Genomic DNA, 19,263 nt, shown 5'->3' with positions numbered 1-19,263 from the left:
AAATTCAGGTTTTTTATATATATATATATATATATATATATATATATATATATATATATATATATATATATATATATATATATATATATATATATATATATATATATATATATATATATACATACATACATACATACATACATACATACATACATACATATATATATATATATATATATATATATATATATATATATATATATATAACATAATCTCTAGAACATTTATTTCACTGGCTTATTTATTTCAGTGGTGCAGAACATCAGATAAGTATACCTAGAACTTGGGTACCCACAAAGTGGCTCATTTCATTAAAAGTTAGCACCCTAATCTGAATGTTAATCTTTCCAATGCTAGAAACTTCTTTGTGCTAGGTGATTGACTGGTAGAAGGAAAGACACTTAATTCTCCCATTCTTCAGGAATATGGGTAAAGAACAATAACTTCAAATTCCACTGCCTGATCATAGAATATATTTGCATTTAATGCAGGAGATTACCTCTTCAATAGAAGCCGTAGAGAAGCCTGTCCCATATACCAGGAAACCTCTGTCCGCCTTTGTGAGACATGTTGAATGGCCTTGTATAATGAAATCTCGGTAAACCCTTTGCTAATACAGAAACAATCTTTAACATCCTCACAGCTGGAGAGTATTACTGGCGCTTCCTTTCCTTTAGTCTGCCGATTCTTATGTTTAATGCAGTAGTTTATGTTCGGAAGCCCACTAGACTATGTGTGTTTAACAGATGCACACCCAGATGCAAGGCTCAGAAGAAAAAGGGAAGTGGGGAAACAGAAGCTTGTGGCTATAAACCGTCTTGTTCCCATACACTTGGGTTGTGTTTTTTAAACTACAGATTGATAGTCTTATACTTGCTGAAATACAGGTAGTCCTTGTCTTAGAAAGGCTCATTTAGTGACTGTTCAAAGTGAAAAAAAAGCGACTTTCACACTTATGACTGTTGCAGCATGCACACGGTCATGTAATCAGAATTCAGATGCTTAGCATCTGACTCACAGTTATGACGGTTGCAGTGTCCCAGGGTCACGCGATCACCTTTTGTAACCTTCTTACAAGCCAAATCAATGGGGAAGCCAGATTCACTTAACAACCATGTTACTATCTTAACACCTGTAGTGATTCACTTAACAGCTCTGGCAAGAAAGGTCGTAAAACTGGGCAAAACTCACTTGACAAATGTCTTCCTTAGCAATTTTGGGCTCAACTCTGGTCGTACGCCGAGGACTGTCTGTATCATTGTGCCACTAATAGTCATTAAAGATCTCCGTGGCAGCTTTTCTGTCGCTTCTTGCCTTTGTTTTGATTGTCATGATGCCAAAGCATTGTCTTAACTCTTGATATATCAACCTCATGGTAGCATTTTGATAAAAGCACCGTTCTGTGGGTCACTTTATTTTATTTTATTTTTTAACCTTGTAATAAGTTAAAGTGAACCAGAACAATTGTGCAGTTACCAAAAAAATTTTTTTTTATTTTTAATTCCATTTATATCCCGCCCTTCTCCGAAGACTCAGGGTGGCTTACAAGCTTAGCAGTAGCCTTCATTCTATGTATATGCCTGCTTATTAGGGCTTTCGCCCCCCCCCCAAGCGGCATTATTACAAAGTCAGCTTAATTGCCCCCAACAATCTGGGTCCTCATTTTACCTACCTCGGAAGGAGGGAAGGCTGAGTCAACCTTGAGCCTGGTGGGACGCGAACCTGCACTAATTGCAGGCAGCTGGTGTTACTTAAGGAGGCATTAGCCCACTGCTCCACCAAGGTTTTCATGGTGAGTTGAAGTTGCACCATGAAAAGTCTGGGCTTCTTAACGGATTCTAAAGAAACACATTGCTCCAACACCAGTGGACGTAGAACCAAGCTAATTACAAAACACATTGGAAACATTTGTAGGTCAATAATTGTAGACTGTTTGAATAACTGCTTAGGCTCTGTTAGGTTTCAAAGCTTTCCAAATTTAATATTCCTTTCAATCATGAGAATACTAGGTCCATTTGTTTGAAGGGAAAGGAAAGGAAGCATTTCAATATCTGATGGTGCTCTTTCAATTCTAAACAAGGGGAAAGGCTTTTCGCCACACAAATTCGGAGGCAACCCTTTTTAACATACATTATTGGAATGATACTGAAAGATGGGGGATATGATGACTGTGGGTATGCATACTATCCTATCCTGCGGCAATTTGGATTTTGGATTCTGGTTTCGCCTACCATAGTTGGAAACCCCCACTGACTTATTCCCTGGCTCAGTAGTCCATTATTGGAAAAGAGGTTTCCTCCCCTTTTACAACTTTGCAGATTCCCTGAACTTAAAAGTGAAGTAACTGGAATAAAAATTGTCCTCTGGGTTATTCTAATCTAGGAATGTCTGTCTGTGGTTCATATCAGCTTTCCTCCAGTCTGAGGCCTTTTAACTGTGATGAGAATGAAGTTCCAGAATTCCCAGCAGAAAAATGCAAAACACAATCGTAATACATCTGGGAATAATTTTGTGTTTTGTTCTTTGTTGAAATTCTGTTAACCCAGTGTGTGCATATCTGAATTTAAATCAACAGCAACAAGAATCTACGTTATGATTCTTAGAAATACAGTCTTCAAGAAATGCTAATAAATAGTAGGTTTTATTTTTTTCAAATTCAGCTAAGCCTTCATTTTCTCCTTTCCCCCCCCCCCCTCTTTTCTTTCATGGCAGAGGCATGATTATAATACTTAAGCTATTCTCATGAAATCCTTAACTAATTCAATATCATTGCATTACCAGTACTTTACAACAGCAGAAAATAGGGTATTTTGCTTAGATTGTTTATGTCAGCAAGTAATTTGTGTATCTAGGGGAAATATAGAGCTGAAAACGCCTTAGGCTTTATAACAATAGTGTTTGCTGAATTGTGGGCATTTATATTTAAGCATAATATGATACTACTTTTACAGAATTTTCCATTCTCTTGCAGTGAAGACTTTATTTAATCCTGCTCCAGCAATTGCTGACCTAGACTCACAATTTTACACTTATTCTGACATCATCTGCTGCAATGAAAGCGAGGTAAATATCATTAGAGTGACTCTGAAGAAATAAAACATGGAGAGTATTATAGGACAAGTAATGGATTCAGATTGTGAACATTTTGATTTTATTTTCATTGCATGGCTAGCGGCAGACCCAAAACAGACATTCCTAAAAGATCTCTGTCAACTGCAGATTGCCCAGAATGCCTTTTCAGAGCAGGGGCAAAGTAATTTTGTGCTATCACTCTAAACCTCCTTTACATTTTGTAAGCCATTTCATTGAAAGTAACATTTATACAAGTAGTCCTCACTTAACAACCCTAAATGGGACTAGCTATTCTGTCACTAAGCAGTGCAGCTGTTAAATGAAACATCACCTGTCCACTGTGCTCAGCAACAGCAATGCTGGTTAGTGTCACTGAGCAAATCTCACACATACTTTAAATGCGAATCACTTCATGCCACTTCTTTTGCACCTGTGCAGCCAGGGGTGGGTCTTCCTTTGCACCAACCTTCTTTCACATGCCAGCTTGGTCCCTTTTTTTTGTGCACTGACCAGGACCTCTTTTTCTCCACTAACTGGATCCTTCTTTTGTGTCTGTGCTGCTGGGAGCTTTCGTGCACTTAGGCAGGTCCTTCTTTTCTGAAAGAAGACCTGGCTGGCATGCAAAAGAAGGACTCAGCCAAAAGGGATGCACGGCTAGCACTCAGCCATCACCTGTTTGCCTGCGGAAATATCCACAATGCTTCCCCCATAAGTGGCCAGGGGGAAGGCAAGTGGAGGGGAGGCTAGTGAAGACAAAAGTCAGATGGGGTGGGGAAGGATGGGGACAGGGTGGGTAATTTAAATGTGGGCAGGCCTGAATTTTGTTCATGTGTTCGTAAGTACTTTCATTTAGTGCCATCATAACTTAAATAGTTGCTGAATGAATGGTTGTTAAGTAAAGGCTATCTTGAGTGACCGGCTATGTGTTAGAAATCTAGTTTGTGTTGTCTTGCCTCCATACTGTGTTCTCAAGTCCAGACAAGAAATTCACATCCACGTCTAGCTCCTTAGCTCCTATAGCTCCTGTGGATGGAGAAGTGCTTTGGGTATGCTCTGTTGATTATACAACAACAAATTACATTTTTTAAAATGAAAAGAAACATAACTTTCTGAGCTTTTATATCTAGTCTGCACACAAATCCAATTTGAAAACTTTTGAACTTTTTAAAAACCTTATTGACACGGCTTTGTTGTTCAAACAGATTCAGTGCTAATTTCAAGCAGAACTAGGAGTTTACCATAAGAATCTTCCACATATTGCTATTTCTGTTGAAAGAGGAATAGTTTGCCACACAGCCAGGCCTCACATACATAAAATGTTCTGAAGACAAAGTTTATTTATATTGAAATAAAATATCCTTTATTTATATAGAATAGGGGTGGGGTGGGGGAAAGAACTGCCTTGCCAATCATCCTTTTAAAATATTTGTGAAAATATCATTCAGAGTGTGTCAAAACTAGTTTTCTAGTTTAAAAGGAAATAGAAATGTATGCCCCATTATCAGTGCAAAGTGTAAAGTTTCTGACAGGTGTCTTACTAAAGTAGTACAATATACAATAAAATGTCCATTTTTGATTGGCTGATAAGAGAATTCCCCATCTAACAACATGACTATTATTTATCTTATCAACACCCACCCCGTATAATCAGTTTGTGGCATTTTGAATCCTTGAAAGCATCAGATCTTGAAAATTCTTTCATGTGAGGAGTATCACATCAATATTAGATAAAATACATGCTTCATAGTGTTGGTCTGCTGAGTATTGTCGGTGTATTGACAACCACAGATACTCTATATTCTAGCACATTTTGTTCTTTACACATTTGTGTGCTAGGATGAAGGAATGAACACTAGAGGTTGGATATCAATGGCTTATCTACCCACGAGGGATATTTCACAAGCTGTGGCTTTTAGATATGTTTAATGTATTGCTTTAACAATAACTTTTATTTGTGTGGTTTTAATTCTCCATACACAGTTCATGCAAATATATATTGCATGTTTATCAGGTCCTGATTTTTTGCTTAGCTTGTCATTTGTTTGGTTGTTGTTTTTTCTCCTTCTCTTTTTCCCAGAAATGATCAAACTTGTTGAAACTAGCTCGTTAATTCACTGTGCACCAGATGTAGCATAACTTAATCCCTGAGGTTTGCCCAGGAATGTACTGGTTCTCTTTCTCCTTAATACTTTTAATGAAAGAAATGCAAAATAAGTAAATCAAATTTAGGGCCTGTGTGAAAGCCAAACTTCAGGCTGTGTGTTGCTAAATAATTTTAAACTGCAAGGAAAATTGTTATATCATCAATTTCTGTAGTATTCACAGTAATACAGTGGGGGGGGGAAACACAAGCATGTGTACTTAAAAGGCATTCAGTCTCAAAATTAAAAAGCAACATGGAGGGTGAATGCACGTCTGTGTTTAACAGACAATAAAATATATTTCTCTTATTCATATAAAATGTGAATGTAGATACTACTTCTTAAAGAAGGGCAAATTCATTTGAATCATATTTTAATATTTACAAGACTTGGTTATTCTTGAGGACATGTACTTTTCCAAATGTCGTGTCACTCTTATCTGGAATATGCAAAAGCCATATATTAAGACAAAACTGTCTCCAGAAATACATGCATTAGGAAAACAATTGGCAAAAGGTAAATGTTAAGAGAAAATTGTTGCAAAAATTACAAGTCCATAAAGTGTGCTTTAATAAATATGCATATTTTTGTGAGTAAGTTTTGAATGAGAATGTGCACACTAATGTAGAAATGTGAGAGAACAAATATTTGTTAGAGTTATACTTGCCTTTCATTCAGGAGCTCAGGATAGCATTCATTGCTCTCCTTCCTTTTTTTTCCTCCTGTGAGATTAGCTAGATTAGACTGAGATTGACTGATTCAAAGTCATCCAGTTGAGCTGCTTGAAGAAATTGTAATATTATATAAAACAACTGTAATATTACATAAAACCATTTTGGGCATTCCTGTTAAACCAGGAGTCTGAAACTATTTAATCATGGCTCATGATCCGGAATATACAAGAAACCAACACAGCTTCTAAATACTGAATAAGCCATAGATATTTGGTTCAGATGTAAAGATGAATTTAATGTAATCCACAATGTTGTGGAATTATGTTGAGGAGTAGGAGAGAGCACACTTTCTAAACAGGCTCTCAGGCCTTGAGACTTTTGCCTAGAGTAGAACAATTCCATCAGTTGACATGAAGGTCTAGTTTATGGATTATCTTCATTATTTTCATACTACATCTTCAACTGTAATTCAATCAGAATAGAGTTGGAAGGGAGATCTTCTACTCCAACCCCCTGCTCAAACATGGCCCTATACAATTTGAGACAAGGGTCTGTCCAGTCTCTTCTTAAAAGCCTCCAGTGATGAAGCACCCACAATTTCTGATGGCAAGCTGTTCCACTGGATTATTGTTCTCACTGTTAGGAAGTTTCTCCTTCCAGGTTGCTTCTCTCCTTGATTAATTTCCATCCATTGTTTCTCGTCTTGCCTCTGGTGCTTTGGAAAATAAATTGACTCCCTCTTCTTTGTGGCAATCCCTCAAATACTGGAATACTGCTATCATGTCAGCCCTAGTCCTTCTTTTCTCTAGACTAGCCATACCCAAATCCTGCAACCATTCTCCATATGTTTTAGTCTCAAGGCCTTTAATCATCTTAGTTGCTCTTTTCTGCATTTTTTTCAAAGTCTCAACATCTTTTTTGTAATGTGGTGACCAAAACTGGATGCTGTATTCCAGGTGTGGTCTTGTTAACGTTTTATAAAGCGGTACTAATATTTCATGTGATTTGGAGACTTATGTCTCTGTTTATACAACCAAGGATTGCATTAGCCTTTTTTGGCTGCCGCTGCACACTGCTGGCTCATATTTAAGTGATTGTCCACTAGCACTCTAAGGTCCCTCTCACAATTAATGTTTTTGAGCCAGGTTTTGCCTAATCTGTATTTGTAACCGCAATGTCCTTTTTAAAGAAGATACATGTTTAATCATCATTTTGAAGATTTAACAATCAAATATTTCACGGAAGTATAGATAAACAAAGAATTCATTTCAGTGTAGCTTTTTCCAGGTTTGAGCCAATGTCTGGATTTTCAGTTGTAAGTGCTTGGTCTGCAATGACAGCATTGCATTACCAGAAAAGTTATTTACGGTAGAATCTTACATAGATTAGCTTATTTCCTTAAACATTTGTTCATTTGACTTTAAATGTTTTATGGGGAATTAACAAGAGGGAATGGAGAATTTTTTGGGGGGAGCGGGATGGTAGGGGTGCCTAGTGCTGAAAACTATTTTTAAAAAATTCTCCTGAAAACTATTCTTTAAAAATTGGCCTCCTGCTATTGTGTTTTATTTCTCTTTTTAAAAGCAGCCATTAGTTGTTTCCTCCAATTGTACATTTTTGTTAATTAAAAATTAGAGGGAGGAACTTTCCAACACAACCAGAAGTTTTAGATTGAATTTCACAATTGAGACCTAGAAATACATTTTTTTAACTTTTGGCATGTATCAACCGTCTGGTATCTGCTACCCTTAACAGGAAAGTGTCTCTCAGATTGTTCCGTGGTGTCCTGACTTACCCCCGTTCTTTCAGTTGCTGCATGTAGCTGGAGGCATTGCTCTGCAGAATGCAGATACAGCAGAAATTCCTAAAACAAGTGATATTTTGATAACTCCACAACCACAAATCTACGTGACATGTAAGGCGAGACAAACAAACATTGATCAAGAACTTTGGGTACTCTCTGTGCTTAAAGAAATATCAACATAGGGCAGTGCATATTTTATGAATGTTTTAGAAGATGGTTCAGAACTTTGTGCAATACAAGTTCTGTCTCTTACTTGTTAAAGCAGCCAAATATTTTTTTTTCAGGTTTCTACGGGAGACAGGGGGGAAAAAAGAAATGCAGCTGCTTTAATTAATTGATTCATTTGTCAGCCTTTTCAGGATCCTGCAGAATTAGTTTAATTTAGCTTACTTTAATTAAGAGAGGTGTTGCATTTGCATGAGTTCCAAGGCACTTACTCCTTATCATTTTTGAACCATACGTAGATAGAGTATCTGCTATATATCTTTACCTTTCTTCACTGTGTTTATTGTGATATTATTGTATGTGTTCTGTTTGTTTTAATCTTGAAAACTGCCAGGATCAGTGCTGCAGAATTTTGTTCCTCTTATATTTTTATTTTTTATTTTCTTTTAAAAAAGTCACCCTCCCACCCCAAACCCACCCACTTCCCCCCCCCCCACTTCCCAGAGCTAAATACAGGATTATAGTTACAATAATCATATTCTAAATAAAAATTATGCATAATATACAATTAACCAAATTCATAATGCGCTTTAACTCCCCTTTAACATAACTACAAACAATGTAGCAATAACAATATCCCACTAAAATCTACTCATAAGCTAAATGGAACTTTTTAGTCCCATATTTGTTCTGAATATAATTTATCCATCTCCTCCAAACTGAAATATATCTTTCCTGTGAATGATCCTTCAAATAAGCAGAAATCTTAGACATTTCTGCAAGATTCGAAACTTTAAACACCCATTCTTCTATGAATTTTGTTCCTCTTAGATGAGGTAATATAGGTAGTCACTGAGCCCAAAAGTCTGTTGCTAAGTGAGACAGTTTTTTTAAGGGAGTTTTGCCCCATTTTACAACCTTTCTTGCTACAATTGTTAAGCGAATCACTGCAGTTGTTAGTTAACTTGGTTGGTAAGTGAATCTGTCTTCCCTATTGACTTTGCTCGTCAAAAGGTTGTAAAAGGTGATCACATGTCCCCAGGATACTGCAACCATCATAAATAGGAATCAATTGTCAAGCATCTGGATTTTCATCACATGATCATGGAGGTGCTGCAATGGTCGTAAGTGTGCAAAACGGGTCATAAGTCACTTTTTCAGTGCCTGTGTAACTTCGGTCACTAAAAGAACTATTATAAGTCAAGGATTGCCTGCAGTGTATTTAAAAACAGACATCGAAAGCACAAATGGCTCAACAGATCAAATTCCCAAAGAATTGTTTAGGCCCCCTTCAAAACAACTTCCCTTTGGTCAGATAATTCGGTATAGAAACATTTCTTGCTACCTCTAACGCTCTCAAAACCTCTCTTAAAAATACATCATCCATTCCCAGATACAGGTAGTTAAATGGTAACTGGGACCAGATTTTTCATCGCTAAGCTATGCAGTCATAAAGGACAATATTGTGTAACTGCACTGCTTAGTGATGGCAATCCCAACCCTCTCCATTGCCTTCTTTAAGCAAGGATTCTGGGTCATTAAGCAAGTCCCAGTAGCCTTGTAAAGCAGCCTGGTAGACAGGTAAAACATGAAGTATGTCGGGGCTGAGAGTTGCAGCTGCTGGGCAAAGGAGGGTGCACAAACGGCCTGTGAGGTGTAGTGTGAGCATGGCAAAGTCAGGAGTTGGCTGCTGCCAGGTGGGAGAGAGTACAAGCAACTTACTAAAACAACTTGCAACATTCTCTGCTGGCTTCCCCATTGATTTTACTTAAGGGAAGCCGGAAGGTAAGGTTTCAGATGGTAATCCCATGACTGTGGGATGCTGCAACCATTGTGTGATCCAACCTCTAATGTTCGCATGATAGCAAGGGTGTTATAATAAATGGGAACCAGTTGTGAGTCTCTTTTTTTAGCACCACTGTAATTTTGAACTGAATGAATAGTCATTAAGTGAGGACTGTCTGCATAGAATCAAATGGGTAATAAGTCATTTTTATTTATTTTTATTTTAATTCCATTTATATCCCGCCCTTCTCCGAAGACTCAGGGCGGCTTACAAGCTTAGCAGTTATGCTATTCCCCCATACACTTTCCCTTGGAATCGGAGTAATAGCACACTTAATTTGTATTAACTAATTTATATTCATTAACCATTCCCAAGCCTCACCCTTTAAGTCAGAAGCAACATATTTTTTTCCATGGTTTTTTAGAGTACTGCTTTGGAGAACTGCCTCCAGGAAAATTGGCAGGAAGGACAGGGAAAAATTTACCTCCACTTGGGACACATGAGACAAGAAAGAACCCCAAGGATGGTTTTCCCAGAAGTTGCTCTTCAAAGTACCCCATTAGGCAAAGCAGGAGTAAAACTCTTACCCCTCTTAATTGATAGCCTTGTAATAGAACTCTTTGAAAATCCCAGTTATAGATTATTATTATTATTAATTTTATTTGTATGTTTAACAGCTTCATAATAATGCCATTGTATTATCTACATCTAAAATATAGCCTGTTAGCGTATCACAAATGTGCTTTCATTCACTAAATTGAAAGCTTCACTGTGTCAAAACTTTGCCAAATGTACATGTTCATATTAGCATTAGGAAACTTAAATTATTACCATGAACCTGAGTCAGTCAGTGTCATGTAAGTAATAATGCTTTATTCATCAGTACCGCAAGGAGGGCCCAAGGAATTTGGGAATTTGCCCTATGGAACCAATTATGCAATCCATGTCCATGTCTCAATCCACCAGCTAGGAAGTCCAGTAGTCCTTAATCCAAAGGAAACCAAATTCTGATATTTTTATTTTTCCATTGCAATTAGGCATGCCTGCTCCCTCTCTGTTTGATACTAAAAATATTTACATATTTTCTTTGTAGAACTGATTGTTGAACAGCTTTATCATTTTAATATGGTTTTTATAGATGCTGTTGCTATTCAGCTACAATTTGCTTGCTTGCTTAAACATTTGGCTTTAATATTTCCTTCAAGGCAGAAATTCTAACAGGAATTGCAGTTGGTAATGCTGGAGATGCTGGACAAGTCGGAATTAAATTGTTAGAGAGAGGCTGCAGGACTGTCGTCGTAACTTTGGGACCAGAGGGTTGTGTGATAGTCTCCAAAGAGGAACCAACTCCAAATCACATTCCTGTCAGGAAGATCTCTGCTGTGGATACTACGGTATGCTAACCCTAACACACACACACACACACACACACACGGTGATTGGGAAAGCCCCCCATTTTTTAGCCTTTTGGAAGGCCATCAGGACCTGGCTTTTTATCCAGGTGCTGAGATAGAATGAGTATATCTGGAGTTGGTTTGGGGTGAGGGGGGGGATGTTTGAGGTGCTGGGGTTTGGCTTTTATTGTTCTGAGTTTTACTGAGTTGTGTTTTAAATGGGTGGCACTACAATTTTTAAATAAATAAATAAAAAATATCATCAAACTGCGGCCATCTAGCCTATTATACAATGAATGTGAGTTCACCTAAGGTTTAATTTCTTTTGATAGGGAAGAGAGCAGCATGTACCGATGATGTTATTTTAGGCTTCCTTCATCTTTCTGTCTCTTCTGTATTGCAACACTAATGTTCTTATTACTTGTGCAAGATGGCGACATAATCCCTCAGCACCTTCAGTTCAGCTACCTACTCTCCTGTCTGGAAAAAGAAGGGAGACGCCCAGTAGTTTTCTGTCTCCCCCAAACTGAATAACTGGTTGTGTCCTCACATGCCTGAGGTATATGTGCTTGCAGAACCTATGACTTTGTAGTGCTTAGGAAGTATCTGGTACTCAGCTTCCACAGGGCATAATAAAATATCAGAAAAAGTGTGCCATACCAAATTAGTTTTCTTGTAATTTATACGGCCATTAACTTGAGCATTCTTATACTGGAGAACTTGGGGTTCTCTGTCCTCCAATTTCCCCCCCCCCCCGTTTATAATCCCAAGTGATGACTGAAGGGTGGAATGCTATAATTATTAGTAACAGCCCCAAAGAAGGACAGTAGTTAAGTTCCTGATAGCTGGTTTATCTCACCCACATTCACTATGCTGGGACATCTTGTACTGTGTTTTTTTCTTTTTCCCCTGATGTAAACGCAGAACATGATGTTGCTGACAGCACTCCACGTACCAGCTATACATTTTAGGTGCCTGATGTCGTCATTAATTGTTTTCCTCCAGCAATTGTAACTTTTCGTTAGAGGCTAAGCACAGTGCTATAATGTACCTAAAACAAGAATAACTGGTTTAATTCAGGGAAAAGCAGATTTGATCAGAAGTAAACAAATCAGTGTTGATATTGTTTAATTGTTTTGTGCCCAAGTAGGTAAAATATATTTTTCTCAGGAAAACAACCTTAACCCCAAATGCCCAACAGCAGACTCGTAACAGCAGAGTCCTAAGGATAGAGAACCTATGCAGCTCTGTATATAGAATTTTCTGAGCATTTTCTGTCTGAAATTGTCAACTTCCAATTTTGAAGTAGCAGCTCATGAGTTCCATGCTGACATAAACCAAAACTGAGTAAGTTCTGTTTGCAGGTTCTTTTCTTTAGGGCATTTGCTTTGTACATTGGTTTGGAGGAAACTGCCTCTCCTCTATCGTTATAGCTGATTGGATATTTTCATTATTATTATCCTGCCAAGATGGTAGTTTCCCTGTGTTTGTGCACATTTTTCACTCCTCGTGGTCAGCATGGAAAGTAACGTACAGATTTGATTGTGACCTTCTTTATATGATTGTTTATCATCTTCTTACTCAAAGACGTGCAGAGATGTTTCATGAATCAAAATCTCTGGAAATTACTCTCTGGAAACCATATTTTAAAATCTTGGATGTGACTTGCTTGCCCCAGGAATGAGGGTTTAAGTATTTTAATATGCTAAGAAACATTTTTTCCCCACACATACCAGGATTGTCCCAGCATTGAAAATCAGATCCAGAATCTGATCTCAGACTGATCTCAGGTTAATGTGAAGTGCTTCTGTTTGAGGTTGCGAATGAATGTTCCTATTGTTTGGTTAAGCAATACACCTTTTTATCATTGCTGTTTTAACAGGCAGGTTTCTTTTCCTTTTTTTCTTTTGTTCTTTTCGGTAAAGTGATATTCTTTCACACTTTTTAATCCATGACAATTCTCTCTGGTTAAGCTAGGAGTTTTCATAGCTAGATTTTTACTGATTAGATAACAATGGAGGGGTGTAATGAAACAATGTTGCAAGTTAGTCATCCAACAGAAGTACATGAATACCTTGCTTTAATGGCAGACTGTCAAGAAAAATGTAAATGCTATTTCTACTGATAATATTCAACACTGACTGCTTAGTCCCCACTTTTGTGTACAAGTAAAGCTAATTCATTTCATAGATATCACACCAAATTATTAAATGTTTGTCATTAAATGTTTGTTATTAAATGTATTAAATGTTATCAAATTATTATATGTACCTCAGAATAGTTTAAAGCTAAAAGAAACTACTGTAAGCCTCAACTTGTCTTGCTAACCGTAGTCTGAGATTATTTTAGCCTACAACTGTATTAAGAAAAGATTATCTGATCAAATCCAAGTGTCCATCTGGTAGACAAGATTACTTCTAACAATGGGCAGCCAGCTTTCTTGGGGAAAACTCACAAATGGATCATAACGGCACTAATCTGCCCATTTTCTTTGTTTTAGCATCTGAATTTTAGATATACTTTCAATATTAGTTGAAGTCTCTGGACAAAGTATCCTTCAGTTATCACTATCTCCACTTTGTGATTATGTAAATACTTTCCTACTGTACTTTCTCTGCACTTGGGAGAAGAAGCAAAATTATGTTTCAGATATTACTGGTTAGCTCAGAAAGACTCACTGTATTGGTAGCAATAAAGGCAGAGTAGCAAGACTAGGATATTCCAGGGTTGTGGCCTTTAGCAGGTGCTGCTATTGTCAACTGCAATGATGTCTCTGTAACCATACAATATTGAGGTTGCTATGAAAAGCAGATCAACAAAGCATAGGTTTTAATGGAATCCATTAAATGGTTGACATTTGATTGTATGCCTGAATGTGCAAATGTCTGTACATGACAGAAGGTGGCAGCACCTAAATGACCTTGGCTAATCCCAGAATGCTAATCAAGGGTGGACCTAGTTGGTAATAGGAAATGCAATGACTGTAGGCTAGACGGGAGAATTTAGAAAAGTGCCGGAAGGCAGCAGCAAGCCACAGTCATGTTGCTACCTGGGAAAACTACATGGTTAGATTTATGATTGCGTCCAGATCATTATTACAGTAGTGAAGGATGTGCAAAGCATTGCATGCATGAATCATTCCATACATAGAACATCTAGTTTTCAGGTGACATAGCTCTGGATCAAAGCACATGTTTGGTCAAGGACAGTTGTCACTTTGGTGATCTTACAAACTGGAAGAAATAAAAATAAACATCCTGAGCAGAAATGTTCCAAAGTGGAGAAAATAGGAAAAAAGCAAGATCATCAACCATGTGCAGCTTCTGAGGGGAAATAGGAACAGCATGGGGAAGACTGATGAGAGGAGCACACATGTATTTAAGCAGGCCGTTCAAAAAAAGGAGGAAAAATGGGGTCAAGGCAAATAATCCCATAAGATCCTCCTCGCTTTTTTTTCATCTACAATATGGGACATAAAGATAACTCATGTTTTATTTGGCTGAATCTTGACTTACCTGGAATAGTTCAATTTAATTTCTAAATGACAGTGTATTTGTTTCATCCCATAAATAAAACATAGTTTTTGTTTGACGTTTGCCCAGTAACAGTTCTATTGTACAGTCTACTAGTTAGCCCACTTTTAGTTTTTTTCATTGATATCTTTACTTATTTACATAATTTAAATGCTACTCCAAAATCACAATTCTCTTAAGATGGACAGAAAGGATCTCAGATAAAATGATTTTCTCAAAATACATAATAATACAACATAAACCCAACAGGCTTTTCTCCCATTATCAAGGGACTGAATAATTGACAATTCATTTAAAATGTAGCTTATGTGTGGGTTGAGAAAGAGAAACCTTCTGGAGGCAATCCTATAGAGCAGTGGTGGTGAACGTATGGTACGCGTGCCAGAGGCGGCACTCGGAGCCCTCTCTGTGGGCATGTGCACCGTCGGCCCAGCTCCACCTCCCCCACAGCCCCCTCCTCACCAGCAGCCCCCCTGGAGGAGAGTCGCCCCCAGGCTCGGCCTGCACAGAGTAGTGCAGCCAAGAACATGGCAGCTGGGCAACAGAGATAAGACTCTGCCCTCATGCCCCTTTGTATGCAGATGCTGCTGTGAGGCGCGGACAGAGGCTGTGGCCGCCATGGTGCTGCAGGACTGACTGGGCAATCTGCTGTGGCAGGCAGTGGAGGCGGTGGGTGGCCCTGCGGGCAGGCGGGGTGTAAGTGGAGCGGGGAGCAGCAGGGGGCAGGGCGATTTTGGGGCACTCAGCCTCTAAAAGGTTTGCCATCACTACTATAGAGGCTTCAGAGGAGTAAAGTACAGACTTTTTAATAAATACAGTTAGATTGAGAATCGTTGTTTTCATTCAGAACAAGCAGCCTTAGTAGAAAGTCTATCCCTTTCGGTCACTTTAGTTGCATGGGGCTGTAAAAAAAAATCTCAACTTCACATTCCAAGCCACAATAAGATAGATAGATCTATTCATCCATCATGTGTTTGTGATGATGAATCAGAAAAGGATAGACACTTCTGAATGATTGAAACTTGTTACTGCAGCTTGTTTTAACAAATGAATTGTTGATTTATAAGCTCATAACAATATTGTAAAGAACAAAATGCTTACAGAAAAATAATTTTGTATGTTTTAGAAACAGCAGCCCTATATTTTATAACAATGTAAGGTCAGACCTAATGAGAGCTCAAGATACACACCCAGCCACAAAAAAACCCACCCCCAAACCCACTATACAGTATATACTACACGCGTGCGTGCGCGCACACACACACACACAACTATATAGTATGTGGTTTTTTCTTAATATATATTTTACTAAAAGTAAAAAACATAAGGACAGAACTTGTTAGCTGTTCAGTATATTTAGGACATGAAGCTGCAATCTTCTATCTACTTCTCATTGAATTGAGTAGAATTTCCTTTGGCTAATCACACTTAAATTTACAAAGAAGGTCATCTTATTGAAAACAGTAAGAATTTCTCTTGAGAAAGCATGCAGAAGCTTGTGTTGCAGTTTTAGTAATTACTATGTAAAATTAAAATTAATTCACAGAATTAAAAAGTTCTCCTGGGAACTCAACTACTATGTCTTCCCTTGACTTTTTCCCCCTCAACAATATTCCCCTCTGCTTTAAAATAACATGTAATACACAGGTGTATATTTAAGTTGGTTTAGAAGATAATGGCTTCTTAAAGATGAAAACACCAGCTCTTCAGCTACTCTTATGCCAACCTGAGAGTTGCAACAAGTCCAAAATGCCTTCTGTCTAATTGCCTTCTGTCTGACGTGTTGAACGATAGCTACAATAGGCCATGTGTAACACGGCTAGAATACTGAGTTTTCTGCATAATTTCCCACATTTCCTTTTTTAGAGCAAGATGCCAGAGGTTAATTGTTTATTGTCAAAAAATTAAGTGACCTATGCTTCCTCCACATCATAGCTGTGCAGGTCTACTGTTGGTTTTTTAGCTTGCTTTCTTTATTATGTTGAAAAAAGTAAAAGAAGCAGTATAGCAGGGGTGTCAAACTCAATTTCATTGAGGGCCGCATCAGCATTGCGGTTGCCCACAAGGGGCCGGGTGGGTATGGCCAGGGTGGGCATGGCCTACTGGGTGGGCGTGGCTAGAGTGCATATGGCCTACTGGGTGGGCATGGCCAGCTCTACATCGTTCACATCAAGGATGGCAGTGGGGGCTGTTCCCTCACTGTTTCCAGGATGGCTTCGTGGGCCACATGAAACCACTTTGTGGGCCAGATCCGGCCCCCGGTCTTTGTGTTTGACATGTCTGCAGTATAGCAACAGTAAATGGAGGGAAACAGAAACATTCCCAATGATTATTTTCCAGCATCAGTTTTACAGTATTGCTATGAAAAAGGGCTTTCTCAGTATAGAATATCTTCCCAAGCGAGTTTCTTTTTGCTTCCTTTTAAACAGGCTCTTAAAGCTATTTTATTCTGAAAGGTTTTTGTTTTCCTTCTTGTTATATGTATTATTGAGAATGAGTCTTGTGTCATTTTGTCCTAGTTTGCTTCTAGTTCTTTTTTTTCTTCAGTTTTTTTTACTTATCCTTTTATTTAACGGTTACGTTGGATCTTATCATAGAAAATTGAATAAATAAAAAGAACAATGATAGTGCCTGTAAAAATTAATCCCTGTCAGCTGGTTAAATTAATAAGTTGGCTCATTTATTTCTGGGTTCGCCTAAGACACTGAGTCATAAATCATGATTTATAAACCACAGTGGCTGAGTTCATACAAGATAAGCTATTATGGTTTAGCACAATATGGAAATCCATATAGACTTCATGAAAATTTTCATGGCTTGCACTTAGATGTCCAATAGACAAATTGTGATTTGACAAGTTTGGACTTTTGAGTTACTAGGTGATCACTGTCTTATTTCAGCTCAACACTACTATGCTTTTGTGCTTCTTACGGCGCTTTTTTCTTATTGCCCAATCTTTGTTGCTCAGTGTTCTGTCTCCCTTTCCACTGACTAACAATTCCTTAGAACAAAATTCATACAGTAGTGTTTGTTTGCTTTTAACACACAAGATTTTTCTTACCAGATCCATTTCCTGTTTAGGCCTGTACCTTGACACCACACATCCTTTTTCAGCCTCATCTATGGTCATTGATTATATTCTTGAAAGTCTTTCCAAATTCTGGCCTAACCCTACACCAGGAAAGCTCACTTGTGACTGGAATAAAATGGAATCTTATCAACATACCAAAAAGCCAGGCCTTTCTTAAAAGCATCCATTCTTTGTTTCCTGGCTTTGTGGCCTAACGGCAACGACTTTAAAAAACTATAAATAATGAGCTCAATCCAATGACTAATTGCTGAAAACTCTGTGCATCAGCAGAAGTGGAACCTGTGGTTAACTCAAATACTATCAAATGCCTTAGCTATTCAATAATATCCCTTGGAGTTGTCTATCTTTTTTGCAGAGTTTCTTTGGTTTTAGTTAACCTTTTGACAGTGAAAAACAGCAGCTGCTAGGAAATGAAGCCGTTGGCAAAGAGAGTGCTGAGGGCAACTTCCTCAGCTCACCAAGAAGCGAGGACAGACTAAAGTTCAGCTTCTCCTGGATATGGCTGGTAGCATAATAGCAAAATATGGCATTGACCACAGTGTGGGAAGCTTGTTAACAGTGGAAACTTTAATTTGGGAGAGCAGTTGGGGTTTAATTGTGGCTAATTGCACAGAAGTATGGCGAAATGGAGGGTGTTATTGTAGAAAATTATGCCCCAGATAGTGATAATATAATAGCTGCCTTTATTTATCCGGTAGCCAAAATAACCCTGTGACTTAAGCCTTCTGCTTTCTTGCCTCAAATATGCAATCCAATGAATTTTGGAAATACAAAGAGCCGTACAGAATAAAATAAACCACCAGCTGCTCCAATCAGCAACTGTTATTTTTTTTAACACTGCATTTATTATTTGCTAAAGTTCAACTTGGCTGTGAATGTAGCATGAGCTGAAATCATTCTCTCTGACTTGTCTTGCTTTTATTCTAGACAGAGAATAGGTCACCCTAACTTCTGATCCTGATACAGACAGCTGGGGGCCTTTCCTGGTAACATTGTTGCCCCTGTGAAAGAAACAAGGATTTGTTCATTTGCTAAGATAAATTTAGAGGGCTTTCCTCCAAGAAGTGCTTTGAATAGTTTTATGAAAGCGAACTTTCCTAAGAGTCTTATCCTAATCAATGATTTGTGATTAAACATTCCACAGAATTGATGTATAGGTATAGTCACTAGTGCTGCTACAGCACCTTGCTCGGAGAAAACAACATAAAAGTGCTTCTCAGAAAATAAACATGGGTGGAGTCAGATTTCTCCGCCAACCCTGCTTGTTTCCAACCTTTTTTATTTTTAGGGAAAGTTGCCCTGCAACTCCAGACACAACTGGATACCATCAGACTTTTGGAGTTCTGCCAATGTTCCTTCTCAACCTTTTAAGACCATTTTGAGAATCTTTGCTTGTCTACAACGATACTTTGCCAAGTTTGAACTGCTTTGGCATGAAAAGATGCTTACTCAGTATTTGTCCCAGAATAGTTCTTTATCCTGTCCAGATCACCAAATGACTACCATTCTGGCTTGGCTTCTCCATTTTAAGTCACAGGGACAGGATACCATATTATTGATAACAAACTGAGTTGATGCAGTAATGATATTAACAATAAAACAC

At 38.1% G+C, this 19,263-nt stretch overlaps 1 protein-coding gene across 1 annotated transcript in view; it reads left to right on the top strand.

Annotated features, from left to right (window-relative positions):
* LOC308662969 (ribokinase-like) overlaps positions 1 to 19,263 on the top strand; it is a 40,869-nt gene that overhangs the window by 11,479 nt on the left and 10,127 nt on the right. The window contains exons 5-6 of the mRNA XM_081319114.1: positions 2,972 to 3,063; positions 10,848 to 11,036. Coding sequence (XP_081175240.1) covers positions 2,972 to 3,063; positions 10,848 to 11,036 — 281 coding nt within the window. The remainder of the gene's footprint in view (positions 1 to 2,971; positions 3,064 to 10,847; positions 11,037 to 19,263) is intronic.

Source organism: Vipera berus, assembly GCF_964194415.1.
Source record: "Vipera berus genome assembly, chromosome: 1".
Classification (NCBI taxonomy): Eukaryota; Metazoa; Chordata; class Lepidosauria; order Squamata; family Viperidae; genus Vipera; species Vipera berus.
This window is presented reverse-complemented; position numbering and strand designations above follow the sequence as displayed.